Consider the following 18,802-nt stretch of genomic DNA (forward strand, 5'->3'; position numbering starts at 1 on the left):
TGTGACCCTGCCGTCCCCTCCTGCCTCTGCGAGTGTTCTGGAGCACCCAGCTCCTCCTTGCATCCAGTACAGAGCAGTGCGGGAATCGCCCCACCGAGCCCTCCCTGGAAAGACGACACAGTGCAGCCGATTGTATCAAGGGCTTTACTGGGGGCTCGATACGAGACAACCCTGCTGGGGTGTAAAGCCATACCCCCCGGGGGCAGCTCTCCCACCTCCGGGACTCAGCACATCTACCCTCAGCACCTGGGGCTTTCTGCTGAGGGTTTCATCCTGTCCCATGCAGGTAGGATACCACTGCCCAGTGCTGGGAGTCAGCTAAACCTCGGGGCACGGTGAGGGAGCACAAAGATCCTCCTGACCGGCCGGGGATGCTGCGCTGCAGGGGAGGGAGGGCAACCACAGGAACACGGGACCTCTGGGATGTCCGCAATGCCCAGGAAGGCCCTGCTCGAGGCTGGAGCTGCTCAGAGCATCCTCAGGGCAGAGGCTACACAGCACCAAGCAACAGTGGGGGCACCTTCGCCCCCCTGTGGCACCATCCCCAGCTGCTGCAACGCCCTCAGCCCCGCGTGCTGGGGACCGGCTGCAGGACCCCTCTCCCAAGCATGGCACCCCTTGCTAGAGGTCTGGGTGTTCTCCCTCACCACGTTCGTGTGGGGTCTTGTCGTCAGTGACGGGAGCTTGGGGGGGTGGCAGGGTGGGCAGAGGCCTGGCAGGGGCAAAGTGGAACTCCTCAGGCACAGGGGCATCAGGTGTCTCCTTGCGGTAGAAGCCCAGCTCCTGCACCAGCTGGTTGATCTCCTCCCGGGTCATGTCGCTCAGGGGGATTCTCTGCATGCAGACGGGGATTGCAGCCTGGCGCCTATGGGGCACCGACTACCCCAGACCCTGCTGCGGCAATGGGTGCCATGCTACCCACTCACCTCCAGCTCCTCGTATCGGTGGCTGAGGAGCACAAGCTCAGGGTCAGCACCGGGCAGATGCTTCATCTCCAAGTTATGGCTGGGCAGTGCGTTAAGGAGCAGACGGTACTGGGCAGGCCCATGCAGTCCCCCCGTCCCATCCCGTCCTCTGTCACATCCCATTCCCTCCCACCCCATCACATCCCTTCCTCCATCCCATCCTATTCTGTCCCCCATCCCATCCTATTCTGTCCCATCCCATCTCATTCTCCATCTCATCCCATCCTGCCCTGTCCCAGCCCATCCCCCAACCATCCTGTCCTCCACCCCTCATCCAATCCCGTCCTCCATCTCATCCCATCCGTCAGCCCATCCCATCCTCCATCCCATCCCCTCCCATCCCTCATCCTGTCTCACCCTGTCCTCCATTGCATCCTGTCCCGTCCTCCATCCCGCCCTGTCCCGTCCCGTCCCATCCCATCCTCCATCCCCGTCCTATCCCGTCCCGTCCCGTCCCACCTTGCCCACGTCCCGTCCCGTCCCGTCCCCCGTCCCGTCCCGTCCCATCTCATAACCCGTCCCCCGCCGCCCACCCCGGCAGGGGCCTGCGCCCGGGGCGCGGCCGCACCGAGCTCTGCCCGCCGAGCGGGGCTGCCGCGGCCGGCCGGCGGGTACTAGAGAGGGATGTCCTGGGTGACGAAGGCCTTCACCTGCGGGCAGAGCGGGCGGCCCGGCCCGGCTCAGCGGCGGGGCGGCCCCGGCCCCGGCCCCCGCCCGGCCCCCGCCCGGCCCCCGCCCGGCGGCACCCACCTCTCTCAGGCGGTTCAGCCGTCACCCGCCGCAGGTCTGCGGGAGGAGACACCCCGTCAGCCCCGGCGGCGTCCCCGGTGTCCCGCACCCCCCGCCCCGCGCTCACCTCCACCTTGCCCCGGGCCAGGTCCCGCAGCTCGGCCCCGCGGAGCCGGGGGGGTCCCGGGCCGCCGCCCGCCGCCAGCGCCGCCGCCAGCAGCGACAGCGCCAGCGCCCGCAGCATCCCGCCGCCGCCGCCACGTCAGGGCCCGCGCGCGCGGGGTGCCCCGCCCCGGCGGGCACGGGCACGGGCACGCGCACGCACACGGCGAGCCGCCACAGCGCGAGCACGAACACCGTGTGCGCACACGCAGCACGCGCGCACCGCGCATGCACAGCGCCAAGGCACGCACGCACGCACCGCGCTCTCACACGCACCCTGCCGACGCACACGCGCGCCGTGAGCACGCACACGCACCGTAAACACGCCGGGAACGCGTTGCCAACATCCCATGCACACACGCCGCGGCGCGCACACACATCCTGCACACCCACGCCCCATCCACACCCACGCTGTGCACACACGCACACCACACACACCTACACTGCACACACACCCCACGAACACCCACACCGCAAACACACCCACACCGCAAACGTGCATGTGCACGCTGCAAACACGCACTTGTATGCACACATGCACATCACACGCTGCAAACACACACCCATCACAAACTGAATGCACACACAGACTGCAGCCCCACCCCATACTGCAAACGCACCACCACCCCCACCACCCCCCATTGCAAACATGAACATGCACACACAGACACTGCAAACACACTCAGTGACATGCCGGACAGGGTGTGTGCCTGCACAGCTGTCTGTTGTGCATGCACACAATGGTTCACAGCTGTGCACACTCATGCACCCTCCTGCACATACAGCTGCACACACACACATGCACAGCTGCACGCACAGAGCTGTACACACACACAGCTATATGCAGTCCACACACCAGTGCACAGATGCAACTGCACACACACACAGGCGCAAATAGGCAGGCAGAGCTGCACACAGCTACCCCCCCCAACTGCTCACAGCGTGCCTACGCCCAGACACAGCAGCGTACACAGCAGTGCACAGAAACATATACGCCAGCGCATGCAGTCACACATGCAACAGTGTGTGCACGCATGCAAAGCTCTACACATAGGCCCAGCTGCATGCACATGCACATACAGCGCACCCCGACTGCATGCACACGCAACTGAACGCACACATGGCTACACATGCACAAAACAGCGTGCACCCCTGCACGCCCACACACAAACCATGCACGCAGCTGCACACAAACACCTGCACACATCCACATCCCTCTGGTCACAGAATCACAGGATCTCAGGCTGGTTGAGGTTGGAGGGGCCTCTGGAGGTCATCTGGTCCAACCCCCTGCTCAGGCAGGGCCACTCAGAACTGGTTGCCCAGGACCACGTCCTGGAATATCTCCAAGGATGGAGACCGCACAACCTCCCTGGGCAACCTGTGCCAGGGCTCGGTCACCCTCACAGGGAAGAAGCGTTTCCTGATGTTCAGAGGGAACCTCCTGTGTTCCGGTCTGTGCCCATGGCCTCTGGTCCTGCCAGTGGTGCACCACTGGGAAGAGCCAGGCTCCGTTCTCTTTGCAGCCTGCCTTCAGGTATTTATGTAGATTGATGAGATCCCCTTGAGCCTTCTATGCTCCAGGCTGGACAGTCCCAGCTCCTGCAGCCTCTCCTCATGTGAAAGATGCTCCAGTCCATCACCTTTGTGGCCCTGCATTGGACTTCCTCCAGTGTGTCCATCTCTCTTGGACTTGCTCTTGGGAGCCCAGCAATGGACACAGCCCTCCAGGGCTGGCCTCACCGGTGCCTCCTCAACCTCCCTTGACCTGCTGACAACACTCCTGATGTAGCCCAGGACATCATTCACCTTCTTTGCCCCAAGGACACGCTGAACTCATGGTCAACGTGGTGTACACCAGGACCTCCAGGGCCTTTTCTGCAGAGCTGCTTTCCAGCCAGGTGGCCCCCAGCATGTCCTGGTCCTTGGGGTTGTTCCTCCCCAGGGGCAGGACTTTGCGCTTCCCCTGGTTGAGCTTCATAGGATTCCTGCCAGCCCATTTCTCCAGCCTGCCCGGGTCCCTCTGGATGGATGCATGACCCTCTGGCATATCAGCCACTCCTCCCAGTTTGGTGTCATCTGCAAACACACTGAGGGTGCGCTCTGTCCCATCATGCAGGTCAGTAATGAAGACGTTAAACAGGACCTGACCCAGTTTTGACCCCTGGTGTACACCGCTCGTTACTGACCTCCAACTAGACCTTGTGCCGCTGACCACCATGCTCTGGATCCAGCCATTCAGCCAGTTTTCATTGCACCTCAACATCTGCTCATCCAGCCCGTACATCAACAGCTTCTCTAGGAGGATCTGATGGGAGGCGGTGTCAAAGGCCTTCCCGAAGTCCGGGTAGACAACATCCACTTCTCTCCCCTCGTCTGCCAGGCCACTCCCTTCCTCACAGAAGGTGGGCAGGTTGGCCAAGCAGAACTTCCCCTTGGTGAAGCCGTGCTGACTCCTCCTGGTGACTTTCTTGTTGTTCGTGTGCCTGGCAATGGTTCCCAGGACTAGCTGCTCCATCACCTTCCCAGGGGTGGAGGTGAGGCTGACCGGCCTCTCGTTCCCTGGGTCCGCCTTCGTGCTCTTCCTGAAGACAGGAGTGATATTTGCTCTCCTCCAGTCCCCGCGACTGACCACGGATTACTGAGGGTGGCCTTGTGACGACAGGAGCCAGCTCCCTCAGCACTCACGGGTCCATCCCATCAGGGCCCAGGGACGTGGTCCTCTTCTACCGAGACCCTCCTCCACGTCGTGCTCCAGCCTTCCCTGGGCTCCGGGGCTCCGGAAGGCCAGTCTTGCTGGTACAGACTGAGGTGCAGGAGGTGTCTGAGGCCTCTGCCCTCTCCATGCCCCGTGTCACCAGGTCCCCCGTCTCCTTCAGGCACGCACAGGTGTGCATGCACCCGAAGTGCACCCCTGCATGCTTTCACACCTGCCTGCACAAACAGCTGCACGTGAGCACGCCAGCACCGCCACACGCAGGCGCAGCACTATGCACGGGCACACGCGCAGCTGCAGGTGCACACATACAGCTGCACTCCTAGCCCCGCAACCAGCTGCACACGCAGCACCTCATGCAGCTGCCCCGAGTGTGCGTGTGCACCAACAACGACAAGCGCACCCACAACAGTGCGCACACACACGGGTGCACAATGACACAACGGGCACAGCGGCGCGCAGCCAGCCGCGCACACAAAACTGCACACGTGCACAAGGGCAGGTGCGCACACGGGAGGGAAGATGTGCGTGCGCAAGAGCAGACGTGCACGTGCAAGGGCAGGTGTGAATGCACAAGGGCAGTCGTGCACGCGCCCCGGGGCGGCCCCCTCCCCCTGCCCGTTGCGGGCGCGCGCTCCGCTCCTCGCGCCGGCGGGGGCGGGGGCGGGGAAGGGACAGACGAGGAGGCGTGGCACAGGCCGTCACGGGAGCGGGGCGGGGCGGCGGCAGGTGCGCGCGGGGCGGGGCGGCGTGGCTCCGGCCGCTCGCGCACCTTGCAGGCGCCGCGCAGGTGGCGGGGGGCGCCGGCGTCACGGGGCCCGCAAGGTGAGCGCGGGCGGGCCCGGGCCCGGTGCCGGGGGCGCGCGCGCTCGCGCGCTCGCTCGGGTCTCCCGCCGATGGAGCCGGCCCGGCGCGGCAGCGCGGACCAGGGCTCGGCCGCCGCCTCGGCGCCCCGGCCCGGCCCCCCGCGGGGCCCCGCGCCCGCCGCCTCCCCCGCGCGGCCGGTGCCCTTCGGCCCCGGGGGCTCGGCCCGGCCCCAGCCCGACGGCGGGGCCCCGGCGGCGCCTTTCCTCGGGGGCGGCGGCGGCGTCCCGGGCGCCCGCAGGAGCTCCCGGCCGGACGCCGCCTGCGACCCCTTCCCCTACGGCTGCCCGCGGCCCGGGGGGGCGCAGCGCGGCGGGCCCGAGGAGCGGGCCCCGGGCCGGGCTGCCCAGCCCCTGCCGCTGGAGGTCGGCCGGGCCCAGCCTGAGGGGGCCGGCGGGCCCCACGCCTTCCCGCTGCCGGCCCTGCTGCCCCCCAGCCCGGGCGCCCCCCCGGCCCGCCCCGCTGTGCCGTCCCCGGCAGCGCCCGGCCCGGCGCCGAGCCGGCCCGCCTTCCCCGAGCTCGGTCCCCTGGAGCATGCCGCCCCCGGGAAGCCGCCGCCCGCCGAGCGGAGGGAGATGCTCCCCAAGGCGGAGTCCAGCGACCACATCTCGGCCTGGGCGGGCTCCTCGCCCAGGGCCGCCGGCCTGCCCAAAGCCGTCTCCAGCGAGTTCATCGCCGGCGGGCGGGTGGGCCTGTCCAAGCCTGCGGCCCTCTCTAAACCGGAGCCGGACGAGCTCTCCCTCTTCGGGAGGTCTCTCGGCCTGCCGGGCTCCAGCGACTCCTGCGACGCGCTCCTCGGCTGCTCGGGAAGGGTCCCGGAGGATGGCTCGTTCCGGTGAGCAGGTGTTGCTGCGGGGGGAGAGCAGGGGGGAGCGATGCCGGGCCAAAGCTGCCCTCGCTGTGAAGCAGCGAGCGAAGCCTCTTGTGGGCTGGAATTGCCCCTTTCTTCCTGCTGTGGATGGTGTTCAGCTGGAGGAGATTTGGGGTGAGGGGCTATGGACAAGCAGGGGTTGGGGGGGGGGGGGGGGAAGGATGCCTGGTGCCCGCTGTCTGTGCAGGCAGCATTCAGGGGAGCGGGCGCTGCATGGGGTGGCATGTCAGAGGCATGGGCTGTGGAGCGGGTGCCATTTGCCCCCGCCGTCCCTGAGCTCTGGAAATGATATGGCACTACCCTCCCTCGCTGTTGAAATGTGCCCCATGTGACTGAGACTTGTCCTAGCGCTGCCAAAAGAGCCCGCGGGCTGCTGGTGCATGCTGCGTAATGGCATTAACGTGTTGTGACTGATGGTGGTTTTGCACTGGTGAAGGACACTGCTGCAGGGCTTGCAGTGCTGCTGTCACATGCGATTCCCTGGCCTTTGGAGCTGGCTGTGCTCTGGGGCAGAGTCGGGGGGCTGAGATCCGGGTCCTTTTCCCCAGGAGCCCGAGGGATGCGCGATTCCTGGGGAAGGGAGGGGAAGCGGCTTTCTGGGGACACCCTGTCTCGCAGGCTGCCTGCTGTGCCAGCCTGCCTGTGTCAGTCAGTGGTGATGAAAACGAGGCCTCTTTGTGCTGGTTTCTAGAATTTCACCGGGGCTTGCCATGCGCCAAGGTGCAGACCATGGGGGAATTTAGAGGCAAGGACCCATCTCCCTCAAACAGGAGTTAAGGACCTGGTGCATGTGTCCTGGCTGAGCTTCAGCTGTGGCGGCTTCTGTTGCAGGCAGAGAGCTTCCTTGGTGGAGCTGAGGGCTGAACGGGGGGGATAGGGAACACCTATCTGAGCCCCAGTGTTAGCCTGTTCTTCCTTTGTCCTCCCAAGCATCACAGTGGTCACCTGGAATGTGGGCACAGCCATGCCCCCGAACGATGTGACATCCCTGCTGCACCTCAACACGGGCGAGACAAATGATGCGGACGTGATCGCCATTGGGTAAGAGGGTGAGGTGCAGGGCCCCCTCCCCTGCCCTGCTATGTCCTTTTTCGGGGGATTCCCATAGCCCTGGGGGGCAGGGAATGGAAGAGCTGCAGCCCCAGCCTCCCCGGGGCATGGTGAGCAGGGAGGGGTGTGCATCGCAAGCAGTAGAATATCAGAAAAGGTGATGGAGAATCAGCTCCTAGTAAAATGGGAGTGCTAAGAAGAACTGAAACCCTTGAATCCTGAGTAGCCTTGAAACCTCGAAAGAGCCTCTAGCTGGCTATGCTGTGCAGAGCTGGGCCTTGGCGAGTGCTGCTCTTGGCAGCCCTGGGGTCAGGTCTGTAGGGGCATTTAACTCGCCTGCCGGAGTCCTCTGGGAGCATTTTCCTCATCTCAGTTTTTGCCCATGGTATGCAGGCCTCAAGGGCACAAATCTGCTGTTCTCTCACAGCTGGATTGGCTCTGTGCCCCTGGCAACACTTAACTGCTGGCAAGGCAGCGCCATGTCGGTGTGGTAAGGCTTTATTGGCGTGGCTGGCGAGGCAAGCTCTGCCAGAGTCTAAGGGCAAACTGGTCTCTCGAGGTTTGCCGTGGTGTGTGTGGATTCCTACTAAGACTAGGGACATGCTGCCTTCGCACAGGGAGTGAGAAGCAGCCTCTGCTCATAGGCGTGAGGTGGAAGAGCTGGATCTGCCTCCAGGGACTCCCCCAGTGCTCCTCGCCCCGGGGAGAGAGCGGTGTAAGGCTGAGGCTGCTGGAGCTACGATGCTGTGTTGGAGCCAGTCTCCTGGTCCCCTCGGCCTTGCGGACCAGCGGGGTGGGGCTGTGAAGGTAGACCCGCAGCCTGGATGGATGGGGTGGGGGTGTAGCTGACAGCAAGGGACTTGCTGGGACTGTGTCCTGGCCGGGGCAGGGTGTCTCTGCCTGGCTGCGTCCTTCCTCTGACCCGTGTCTTTGTGCCCCAAGCACTTGATATTTTTGGGCAAGACATTTCCTGATTCTGCTGTTCTCTGCGGACATTCTCCTTCCCTCTCTTTACTAATTGCTGAGCTGGGAGGAGCACTGTTAACCTTCTCTTTGCTGCTGCTCTGAGCTTGGTGGCTAGGATGCATCTGGACACCCTGTGCTGAAGTACTGGTGAGACTTGGCTTCTCTGTAGAGACCAATGCAGCTGAAATGTCCCGTAAGCTCCTCTTGCACCTAGAGATAGGCTTTAGACTGCTGCCCAGCAGCTGTGCAGTTGAGCTGCTCCTGCTTTAAAAAGGGCCAAGGCCTTGGGGGTTCAGAGCCACTTGTGCCTTCTGCTAGCACATGGCCCAGCATTGCTGGAGCAAGGATATGGCTGGTTTGTGCTCTAAACGCAGGGTCCTCCCTTGAACTGCCCTTCCTGCCCTGGCCCTGCTCCCCAGCACTGTGCTTTGCCACCTCTCCCAAGGAGCTCTTGCTACCTGGGACACAGACACCTTCCTGGTGTGGCTGAGGGACCTGTCCCTTTCCTCCCAGGCTGCAAGAGGTGAATTCTAAGATAAACAAGCGCCTGAAGGATGCCCTCTTCACAGATCAGTGGAGTGAGCTTTTCATGGATGTGCTGAGCCCCTTCCACTTTGTCCTGGTAAGGAGGTCCCAAAGGGGCTGGGCAGCTGGTGTTCCCTCTATGCCTGCCAGGCAGGTGGGCCACGGGGAGGGAGAGTTGAACTGCAGGGACGGTGGGAGGAGGTGCAGTGGGAGAGCCGGCTGGAGGGACAGACTGCTGGAGGGACAGCCTGCAGCCATCCAAGCAGCGTGTGGGGGCTGACCTGAGGGATAATGGTGCATCTTGCCAGTGTGCTGTCTAGCTTGTGCCACCCTGCTGCCTTTCCTGTGCCTTAGGCTTCCCCTGTGGTGCTTTGGGGACACTTCTTGTTACCTGCTGCATTGCACCGGGGCAAGGAGGTGAACGTGGGAACAAGCCTGTGCTTCTGGCAGCAGCCTGCGGGTCCCAGGGCAGGTTCAGCTCCCCAGGGTGCTTGCCCCAGAGCGTGCATGAGCCTTAGCATTGCTGGGCTTTTCTCAGCTGTCAGTATTCAGGAGGGTGTGCATAGATCTCTCAACTAAATGTGCTGTTAGTCATCTGCAAGATGGGCGGCATGCAAAGGATCGAGGTGCTGCCCGTATGGCCTGGAGGTGGGGGAAGCTGTCCCTGCCCCTACGGGCTCTGCTGTGGCCACTATCCTGCTTCAGCCCCTGCTCCCATTCCAGGTCAGCACAGTGCGGATGCAAGGTGTGATCCTACTGGTATTTGCCAAGTACTACCACCTCCCCTTCCTGCAGGACATCCAGACAGACTGCACAAGGACAGGGCTGGGAGGCTACTGGGTGAGTGTGGCCCCAGGGGAGGTGGCAAGGGGCTGGCTTCCCAAGGAGTCATGGGATCCTCTCGGTGCAGGGCAACAAGGGTGGGGTGAGTGTTCGTCTCTCCATCTTCGGCCACATGGTCTGCTTCCTGAACTGCCACCTGCCAGCGCACCTGGAGAAGGCGGAGCAGCGCAAGGAGGACTTTGCCACCATACTGCACATGCAGCAGTTTGAGGGGCGTGCGGCCAGCGGCATTCTGGACCATGAGTGCGTACCCCACCACTTTGCTCCCCAGTCTGGGCCAGGGATCTAGTGCCCACCCCTGTCCTTGACCCCCTCCAGATAGGGTCTGGGGTCTGTCCCCTGAATCCCAGCACAGCTTGGAGATGGGGTCTTGCCTGCAGACCTGCAAAATTGTTCCGTGGCCCAGTGGGGACCCAGCACGGTGGGGTAGGTGTTAAGAGGTGTCCTTGGTCTCCCCTGGGGCACATCCAGGCCTAGTGCAGCTCCTGCTATACTGGTGCTGTTGGGATTTGGGACTGGTGAGGGAGAGGGCCTGGCTCTGCCCCAGTGTCTTGGCTGTGTAGTCTGACTCTGGTAGGTGCCTCATGGTGGAAATTTCCACCCTCAATTTCTGCCCAGGGGAGTCAGGCCCGTTTGGTTAATGGTGCTCGGTCCTACCTGAGGAATCCTGGCAGGGCTGGCAGCTGGCCAAGCTGTCAGCCGAGTGCTGACCTGCACTGGTGCTCCCAAGAGCATCTGTCCTGCAGGCTGAGGCTGCCCACAGGCTGAGGATGTTTTCCCCCTGCTGTGCTGCCTGGCTCCAGTAGCCTCGGCCCTTCCAGCCTGTCACTCTCCTTCCCACCCACAGCCTCGTGTTCTGGTTTGGGGATCTCAACTTCCGCATCGAGAGCCTCGACATCCGCTTTGTGAAGTATGCCATCGACAGCAACATCCTGAGCCAGCTCTGGGAGAAGGACCAGGTGAGAGGGATGGGCATGCTGCTGAGCCTTGGCTGGGCCCTGAGTGGTGTTCAGCTCTTGCCAAAACTGCCCGTGCAGCTATGGGACAGGGCATGTACCTTTGCTGCCCATGGTGCACAAAGGGCCCTGGCTCTCCTGGCCCTGTGGGGAAGGGGCAGCACAGTCCCAGGGTGGTCTTTGTGGGAGCTGGGCACATGCTTCCTTTACCAGTGTGCTAGGAAGAGCTGGGGCTCTATGGACTTGCTGCTTGCATGGCATGGACAAACCCCAAGAGCTGTGTGGGGCTGGCAGCGGTGGTGCAGGGATGACTGTGTGCTGGGGGTGGAGAGGTCTTGGGGGCTTGCAGAGGGGTCTGGCCATGGAAGCTGCTGTGCTCCCTGACCTGCTCTCTTTCCCACAGCTGAACATTGCCAAGAGCACCTGGCCTGTCCTCAGCGGCTTTCAGGAGGGACCCCTGAACTTCCCACCCACCTTCAAGTTTGATGTGGGCACCAACAAGTATGACAGCAGGTAGGAGAGCAGAGCTCAAGCGTGTGCTGGGCCTGGGAGTGGGTGGCATGGCTGAGGGACGCAGGAGTGGCGGGGCTCAGAGCCAGGGTGGGTGCTGGTGCCGGCAGGGCAGGGGCTGGTGCTGGTGCGGATGGACGGGGGGAGCGATGCTGGGGCGGGCACGGGCTTGACTGGGGACAGCAGGCTGGGACACAACTGTTGTGCTGGTGCCAGCGCAGGTCTGTCCCTGCAGCCGCACTGAGCTGTGTGCCGAGACGAGCCGCATCCCCTGCCCGTGCGTGCCGTAGTGCCAGGGGGAGGCAGTTTGGGGTGGAGCCCACTGCCCCCTGCCAGGCAAGAGATGCCCCTCTGTGCCCCGCAGTGCCAAGAAGCGAAAGCCTGCCTGGACTGACCGCATCCTCTGGAAGATCAAATCTCCCAGTGTTGGGCTTGGTGCGGGCGGGCGCCGGCCCAGCCGGGGCGTCCTGTCGGTGAGCCAGCTCTGCTACTGCAGCCACATGGAGTACACTGTCAGTGACCACAAGCCAGTAGCTGCCATCTTTGCAGTGCAGGTGAGCACTGTCCAGGGCCACTGCTACAGGGGTGAGATGCCCAGCTAGTGTGTGCAGTGTATGATGGCGTGTGTGGGGCTTATTTCATTTTTGTTTGGCAAGCTCAGCTATCTTGCCACTGTGGCTGGGGGCTGCTGTTGGTGTATGCATGAGGGCCCAGCCTTAGATGGGTGCCCTGGGCAGCAGAGGCAGCTTTCTTTGGCGTGCCCTTGCTCACCATGTATGTGTCTCTGACAGTTTGCTTCCAAGGCAGACAAGCCCCCAGTTGAGATTTATGTGGCTGATGAATGGAGCAGGCCTGAGCAAGCAGTTGTCAGGTACAAGATGGCTGCTGGCTTCCACCGGAGCTCCTGGGACTGGATAGGACTCTACCGGGTAGGGGCTTGGGGGCTGCTGGGGCTGGAGGGAGTGGGGAGCACTGCACAGCACTGTGGGGTCCCTTCTGAGCTACTCCCCCCAACAGCAGACATGGGTGCCTGGCATGGACCTGTGCTCTGCGCTCGCTCTTCCCCTGGGAAGCCCTGGCGGTTAGCAGCAGGATTTGGCCCTGCTTCAGGAGGCTCAGATCCGCCAGTTCCCTCTTCCTCATGTTCTGTGGGCCCCACAGGGTCCAAAGCCTGGCACTCCTGGGGGGCTGGGGGCCAGGGGACTGCTGGGTGGGTGCAAGGTAGCTCTTGGTTTCCCTGTGCAAGGAGAGGGGGCTGAGTGAGAGGAGAGCTAAAGCCAGGCATGAGTGATGGTGCTGAGTAGGGCTGAGCTCCCCCACTCACCTGTGTTCTCCCGTGTACATGCACACAGGTGGGCTTTCGGCATCCTAAAGACTACGTGTCCTATGTCTGGGCCAGGAGTGATGATGGAGAGCGCTGCCTAGAGAAGCAACTGTGTGCACAGGTGAGCTGGGGCCAGCCCTGCTGTCTCGCTGGGCACATGTGGCAGGACAGTGGCCCCTTTGTGCCCCTGATGGGGCAGGAGGGCACCTCCTTACTGCTTTGTGCTGAGCCTTGGGCAGGCCCGCTCTGCTGGCATCAGGGATTTCTGCTCTCAGCTGGGGCTGGAGCTCTCTGTGGGGCTGAAGGTGGGAGGGGGCACCCCTGTGCCCAGCCCTGGTGCCCATCAGCTGTCTCTGGGCTGCAGGTGATGTTCTCAGAGGAGGCGCTGCCCAAGGGGAAGGGCGAGTACATCCTCGGATACTACAGCAACACCTCCAGCAGCATCGCTGGTGTGACTGAGCCGTTCCAGGTCAGCATGGCCAAGAGGCGAGGGTGAGGGGCTGAGGGAGGCAGGGGGGATGTGTGTAGGGGTGCTTGGCTGGAGGAGGCCAGCTGCTGTGGTGCCCCACAGCTCCCTGTGAGGATCAGCCAGCAGTGCTGATGCAGGGGTGCAGATCTCCCTGCCCAGGTCAGAGGAGGGCAGCAGCCCCACGGACAGCTCGGGCAGCAGCTCAGAAGAAGAGGATGACAGCACGCTTGTCCTGCTGGCCCCTAAATCCCGTAGCCCCAGCCCGGGCAAGATGAAACGGCACCGGAGCCGAAGCCCCAGCCTGGCAAAGTTCCAGGGCCTCATCCTGCGGCCGTCGAGCCGGGACAGGGGTACGAGCCGCAGCCCCTCACCCCAGAGCCGCCGTGGCCTCCCCGGGGACATCCCCACCATCCACCTGCCCCAGGAGGAGCTGGGGCGCTGTGGAGCCAAAGCCAAGGAGCCGGGGCGGGCAGCTGACAGCCAGGAGGGCAGCTCCTTCTACCAGACTGTGCGGGAGCAGGGTGGCCCCCGGCGCATCTCTGCTGACAACCCCCTGGCCAGGGCTGACCCCAGGAACCTGGGCCTGCTGCCTGCGCTCCGCCTGGAGATGATTGACCAGGCCATGGGCCGGCGGAGGGAGAGCGTGGACCAGGGCTACCCTTGCCGGAGGATGAGCCCTACCAGCCCCCCGGGCTGCAGCACCTCCCCAAAGGAGGGGAGCAGCCCCCAGGAGCTGGACAGCCATAGCTGTGCCATGGGCCGCTGACACAGTGGCCCCCTCCCTCCTCCCTGTAGCGCGCTTGCTGTGTGCTTTCCTCTGCCACTTTCCTGCTGAGACACCCCTCTCCCTTATTTATTGCAGTGACTCCTCACCTCTGTTGTGTGCCTGGCAGGTTGGGGCCTCCCCCCAGCCTGAGCTGCTGCCCTGGGGCTGGGAGGTAGCACAGGGGAGGGCAAGGCTGGTCTAGTGCAGTGGGGGGGGAGGGGAAGCCCCTCGTGAAATTCAAAGTGCAAGACCCTTCAGTCCTATGGGAGGAGTGCTGGTGTCACACCTGAGGTGGGACAGGAGGCGAGGGCAGGGCTCTGGTGGCGGGCATAGAGTGAGGACCACCCCAGGGTATCCTTGAGATTGCCCCTTGCTCCTTCCCTGCTGCTACCACCATGCTCAGCCTTGGACGTAGTGCAAGCGACAAAATAAACCATCCTGCCCACCCCAGCTGCACTGTGCTTACTGCAGGGGGGCAGGATCAGCCCCTGGGGTGGGGGCCACAGCGTGAACAGGGGGCAGCAGGCTCAGCCCCAACACCACATGCAGATCACCCTTTATTTATCTTCTGCTGCACACAGGGACTGACCTGGGCCTGCCCCTGGCTGCTGCCCCCCACCTCGCTGCAGGGCTGGCAGCCAGCACAGACCCCAGCCCTCCCTGCACCCCCTCCCACCCTGCCTGGGGAAGAGGGTCAGGATCACACCATGCTGCTCAGGTCCCCCAGCTGAAGGGGCACAAATCCAGGGCTGGGGGGCACTGCTATCCCCCCTGCCTGAGGGATCCAATGCCTAGAGCATCCCTGCTGCCTCAGGGCACAATATGGAAGGAAGATGGTGGGTTTCCCCTTTCCCAAGCCCTTCTATTCCTTTCCCCTTGCTTTGATGCTCACAGATGGCAGCCACAGCTCCTTGAGAGGCTTCTCAGTCCCTCTACCTGCCCCTGCTCCAGCTGTGGCCCCCCAGTTCCATGCAGTCATGCCAGCAGCCATGCTCAGTGCCATCCTTTGTCTCAAGGACCAGAAATCAAGCAGCTCCACTCCATGGCTGCTGCACAGCACATCTTCCTCCCCACACAAGGCAGTGCTTCTCGGGCATCATCAGGGCACCATGTGGTGCCGAGTGCCTGGTTTCTGCTCCAAGGCCAGCTGCAGGCATTGCTCATAGAGGGTGCCACCACTGTCCTGTGTCTTCCAGTCTGGATGCTCGGCCTTGGAGGTCACATGTGGAGGACCCCAGCGCCTCAGGGCCTTTTTGAGATGCCGTGCAGGTACTAGCACAGCCTGGGTTGCTGTGATACAGCTGCCGGAAAAGCAAAGCTGTGAGCATCAGCGTAACATTGCAGCACTGATATCCATTGCCTTCCACCCCAGCCCTGCTCATGGCACAGCAGAGCAGGGGATAATGCTTGCAAAGCCAGCTTCGTGCCAAGCCTGCAGGACAGCACTTGGCCCCACCACGGCATCCCTCCTGCCTACGCAGGGTAGGAAGCCCCACGCAGGCCACGTTCCCTTGACCCTCCGCACTTACTTGTGCTGTGACCCCTCACCCGGGCTGCAGTCAGTGGGCGGCTCCAGAACAAAGCAGACCGTGGCGATGCGGTCAGCCAGGACAGCCACCTCCACGTCACTGAGGTCCCTCGCCCTGTGCAGGAACCGCCCCAGCCTGCGGGCACAGGAGGGCAGCAGTCAGCAGCTGCTGGCCAGAGCGGGCAACCCACCGGGTCCCAAACTATCTGCACGCAGTGCCCCGTGACAGTGGGAAAAGCCCTGCCTTTTCCTCCGGGACGCGCACCTGCGAGTGCAGTTGCAGTGGAAGAGCGTCCGGGTGCCCTTGTTGTGCAGCTGGTATTTCACCTCGCGGGGTGCGATCTGGTGCTGACACTTATCCAGGTGCTTGTAGGACCTGCACAGCCTGCCCGGGCCTGAGGACAGCGGGGCAGTGAGGGGCACCGCCGGCACATGACGCCGACGGGCTGGGGCCTCGGGACGCCCCGGCTGAGGCGCAGGCTCTGCCCCCCGCACCGACCCACCCTGCTGCCGACGCCCCTCCGCGGCAGGCACCGGGCTGGCTCCGCACCGCTCCGCAGCCCGGCTGGATCCGATGCTGCCATCTTGAGGGCAGGCCGTGCAGGCAGGGTGTGCTGAGCCCCCAGCCCCTTGCTGTGCTCCTCCCGGCGCTCGCCTTCCTCCAGCAAGGTCCTGTTCCAACACGGTCATTGCTGTTGGGGGGCCGGGCTCCAGCCCCCACTGCGCTGCTGGGTGCCTGGTTGTGGGCTCAGCCTTGTCCCTGGTGGACGCAGGGGACAAGGTACCTGGGCCCCGTGACTGCTGGGCTGTCAGAGGTCTCCATGCCTGGCGGAGCCCGGGGTTTTGCCCCAGTCCCTGTCGGAGCCGCTTGCGCCCTGCTCTAGAGGACTTCCTTCCCTTGCCCAGGGGCTGCACAGCAGGGCTGCCTGTCTCCTCCGCAGGCAGGCTGTAGTGGTACTGACTCTGCTGCACCATCCTGGCCAGGGGTACTACACCGTAACGCTCACACCTGGGGACACCACGTGCCGTGAGGCCCCACACACCAGCCCTGCCACGGCCAAGCTGTGCCCCGCTGCAGCCAGTGGGGCAGCCAGGCAGGGCACGCTCAGGGCTGCAGCAGCAGATGCACCCAACCATAGGGCTGCAGCAGCGGGCCGAGGTGGGGGGCACCCCCCCAGGGCACTCACCCTCCCCACCAGTGCCACTGGACGCACTCCTCGCTCTTCTCCAGCACAAAGCACGGCACCTCCAGCAGGTTGAAGAACGTGACGCCGATGATGTTGGAGATGGTGTCGTTGAGGGCCAGCAGGCACTGCCGAAACCTGTGGGGCAGGCGGGGGCAGTGAGCAGCCTGGCGGCACCCCGGTGCATTTCCCCCCCCCCGCCCCCGGCCCGGCCCGGCCCCCCGGCCCACCTGGCGTCGCAGTCGCAGTGGGAGACGGTGTGCAGGCGGTAGTTGCGGATGCCGTAGTTGAACTGCAGCGGCGTTATCTGCGCCGAGCACTGGTCGTGCTCCCGGCAGCACCGGTCGGGGCCGCGGAAGAGACCTGCGGGCAGCGCCGGTGAGCACGGCCCCGCCGGGAGGACGGGGTGCGCCCGCCCGCCGCCCGCGGCCGCCCCCGTACCCAGCTCGCTGGCGTTCCCCGCCGAGTCCCCGGCTCCGCACCACAGCGTGCCCGGCAGCGTCCAGCCTCGCCGGCGGCGGCGGCGGCGCCCTCCCGGCGGCGCGGGGTCGACGCAGGCGGCGCGGCGCCGCCAGAGCGCGGCCAGGTCCCGCCGCAGCGCGGCAGCGGGGGCGGCGGGCGGGCGGCGGGCGCAGGCGGCGCGGAAGGCGCGGGCCAGGCGCGGGTCTCGGCGGGCCCAGCAGGCGCGGAGGCGGCCGCGCCCGGCCCAGGCGCTCTCCACCAGCGCGGCCGGGCCGGGGCCGGCGCTGCTGAGGAAGGCCACGTAGCGCACGCCGCCCGCGCCCGCCACCCGCCGCGCGCACACGGCACCGCCGGGCCAGGCGCGCGCGCACGCGCACACCGCCGCGCAGGCCAGCACCGCGCGCGCCCACATCCCGCGTCGCCGCGCGCCCGCCCGCCGCGCCCGGCTTTAAGCCCGCGCCCGGCGGCGGACCCAGCGCTGATTGGGCCGCGCCGCGCCGCGCCGCGCCGCGCAGGCCCCGCCCCGCCCCGCCCCGCCCCGGGGAAGGCGAGCGGGAGGGGCGGGGGTGCCGCCGGTACCCCCTGCCCGGGCACCTCCCTGCTCTGCACCCCGCCTGTGCACCCCTCGCCCCGGCAACTCCGCCCGTGACGCCCACCGTCCTGGGCACCCCCCATCCCGGGCACCCCTTGCCTGTTCACGCCCTGCCGCGGGCACCCCGTCCCATGCGCCCTCTGCCCAGGCACTCCCTCCATGGGCACCCCCCGCCTGGGCGCCCTCGGGACGCGCACCCCCCGCCAGGTGCAGCTCTGTGGGGCAGCCCCAGCCCCGTGCCAGTGCGGAACCCCCGGGAGCTCACGGGCACGTGCGTGTGGCCGGGTAGGGGTGAGCGTGCAGGTGTGTGCGGGTGTCTGCACACCCGCCCTGTGCACGCGTGTACCCCTCTGTGTGTGTGCGTGTGCGTGCAGGTGCCCATGTCCCATGCATGCCCAACCATGTGCACGCACCTGCACAGGGTGTAGGCACGTGTTGTGCATATGGACACTGCGTACGGTATGGGTCACGGAGCCATCGTCCTGTCCAACCCCTGCTGAAGCTGCCTCACGGTCCAGGACCGTGTCTGGTCAGGTGTTGAGTATCTGCAAGGATGGAGACGCTGCAGCTTCCCTGGGCACCCTGTGCTAGTGCTTGACCTTCACAGTACAAAGGTGGTTCCTGATGTTCAAAGGGAACCTGCTGTGTTCCAGTTTGTGCCCATTGCACCTTGTCCTGTCGCTGGGCACCACTGGGAAAAGCCAGGCTCTGTTCTCTTTGCACCCTCCCTGCAGGTATTTCTATACATTGATAGGAGCCCCCTAAACTTCCTCTGCTCCAGGCTGAGCAGACCCAGCTCCTGCAGCCTCTCCTCACAGGACAGGTGCTCCAGTCCCTGCACCACCATCACGGCCCTTTGCTGGACTTGCCCCAGCAAGTCCATGCCTTGCCTGGGTGAGCCCAGGCTGGAGAGGACGCAGTGACACGGCTCTCCCCAGTGCTCCCCTCCCCTGCTCTGCTGGCAGCGCTCTGTCTGCTGCAGCTGGGGCCGCTAGTGGCCTCTGCCATGAGGACACATCCCTGGCTCCTGCTCAGCCGGTGCCCAGCGGGATCCCAAGGTCCATCCCCGCAGAGCTGGTTTCCAGCTGGTGGCCCAGCCTATGCTGGTACGTGTCCCACCTGGGAACTGGGCTCTCTCTCCCCTGGAAATACCCTGGGAGCGTGGCTGGGCTGCGGGGCAGTGCTCGCCCCCCCACCCCACATTAAGGCCCCAGTGCCCCAGGGGACGTTGCTCAGGGTGGCCATCCCACTGCATCGCTGCTGCATCCCAGAGGGATGTTGGCCCTGCCCTGGAGAAGTGGCCCACCGGGGTCCAGCTTC

General features: G+C 64.8%; 3 protein-coding genes across 3 annotated transcripts; 1 reads left to right on the forward strand and 2 right to left on the reverse strand.

Annotated features, from left to right (window-relative positions):
• Positions 1-130: 130 nt before the first annotated feature.
• Positions 131-1,938, reverse strand: SELENOM (selenoprotein M). The gene is made up of 5 exons (XM_050914273.1): positions 1,822-1,938; positions 1,716-1,751; positions 1,581-1,615; positions 927-1,005; positions 131-834 (listed from the first exon to the last, which is right to left on the reverse strand). The coding sequence occupies exons 1-5, from the start codon at positions 1,936-1,938 to the stop codon at positions 622-624; spliced, it is 480 nt and encodes a 159-aa protein (XP_050770230.1). The 3' UTR covers positions 131-621.
• Positions 1,939-5,468: 3,530 nt separating this feature from the next.
• On the forward strand, positions 5,469-13,926 carry INPP5J (inositol polyphosphate-5-phosphatase J). Its single transcript, XM_050914281.1, has 12 exons — positions 5,469-6,271; positions 7,238-7,348; positions 8,837-8,945; positions 9,572-9,688; positions 9,759-9,934; positions 10,539-10,650; positions 11,051-11,160; positions 11,522-11,711; positions 11,949-12,086; positions 12,510-12,602; positions 12,846-12,950; positions 13,096-13,926. The coding sequence occupies exons 1-12, from the start codon at positions 5,469-5,471 to the stop codon at positions 13,714-13,716; spliced, it is 2,685 nt and encodes an 894-aa protein (XP_050770238.1). The 3' UTR covers positions 13,717-13,926.
• Positions 13,927-14,402: 476 nt separating this feature from the next.
• PLA2G3 (phospholipase A2 group III) lies at positions 14,403-17,302 on the reverse strand. Its single transcript, XM_050914282.1, has 7 exons — positions 16,870-17,302; positions 16,659-16,791; positions 16,432-16,566; positions 15,748-16,253; positions 15,510-15,639; positions 15,246-15,380; positions 14,403-15,017 (listed from the first exon to the last, which is right to left on the reverse strand). Exons 1-7 carry the CDS (start codon positions 17,300-17,302, stop codon positions 14,816-14,818), a joined length of 1,674 nt encoding a protein of 557 aa, XP_050770239.1. The 3' UTR covers positions 14,403-14,815.
• Positions 17,303-18,802: the final 1,500 nt, after the last annotated feature.

This window comes from Gymnogyps californianus, unplaced genomic scaffold (assembly GCF_018139145.2).
Source record: "Gymnogyps californianus isolate 813 unplaced genomic scaffold, ASM1813914v2 HiC_scaffold_34, whole genome shotgun sequence".
NCBI classification, from domain to species: Eukaryota; Metazoa; Chordata; class Aves; order Accipitriformes; family Cathartidae; genus Gymnogyps; species Gymnogyps californianus.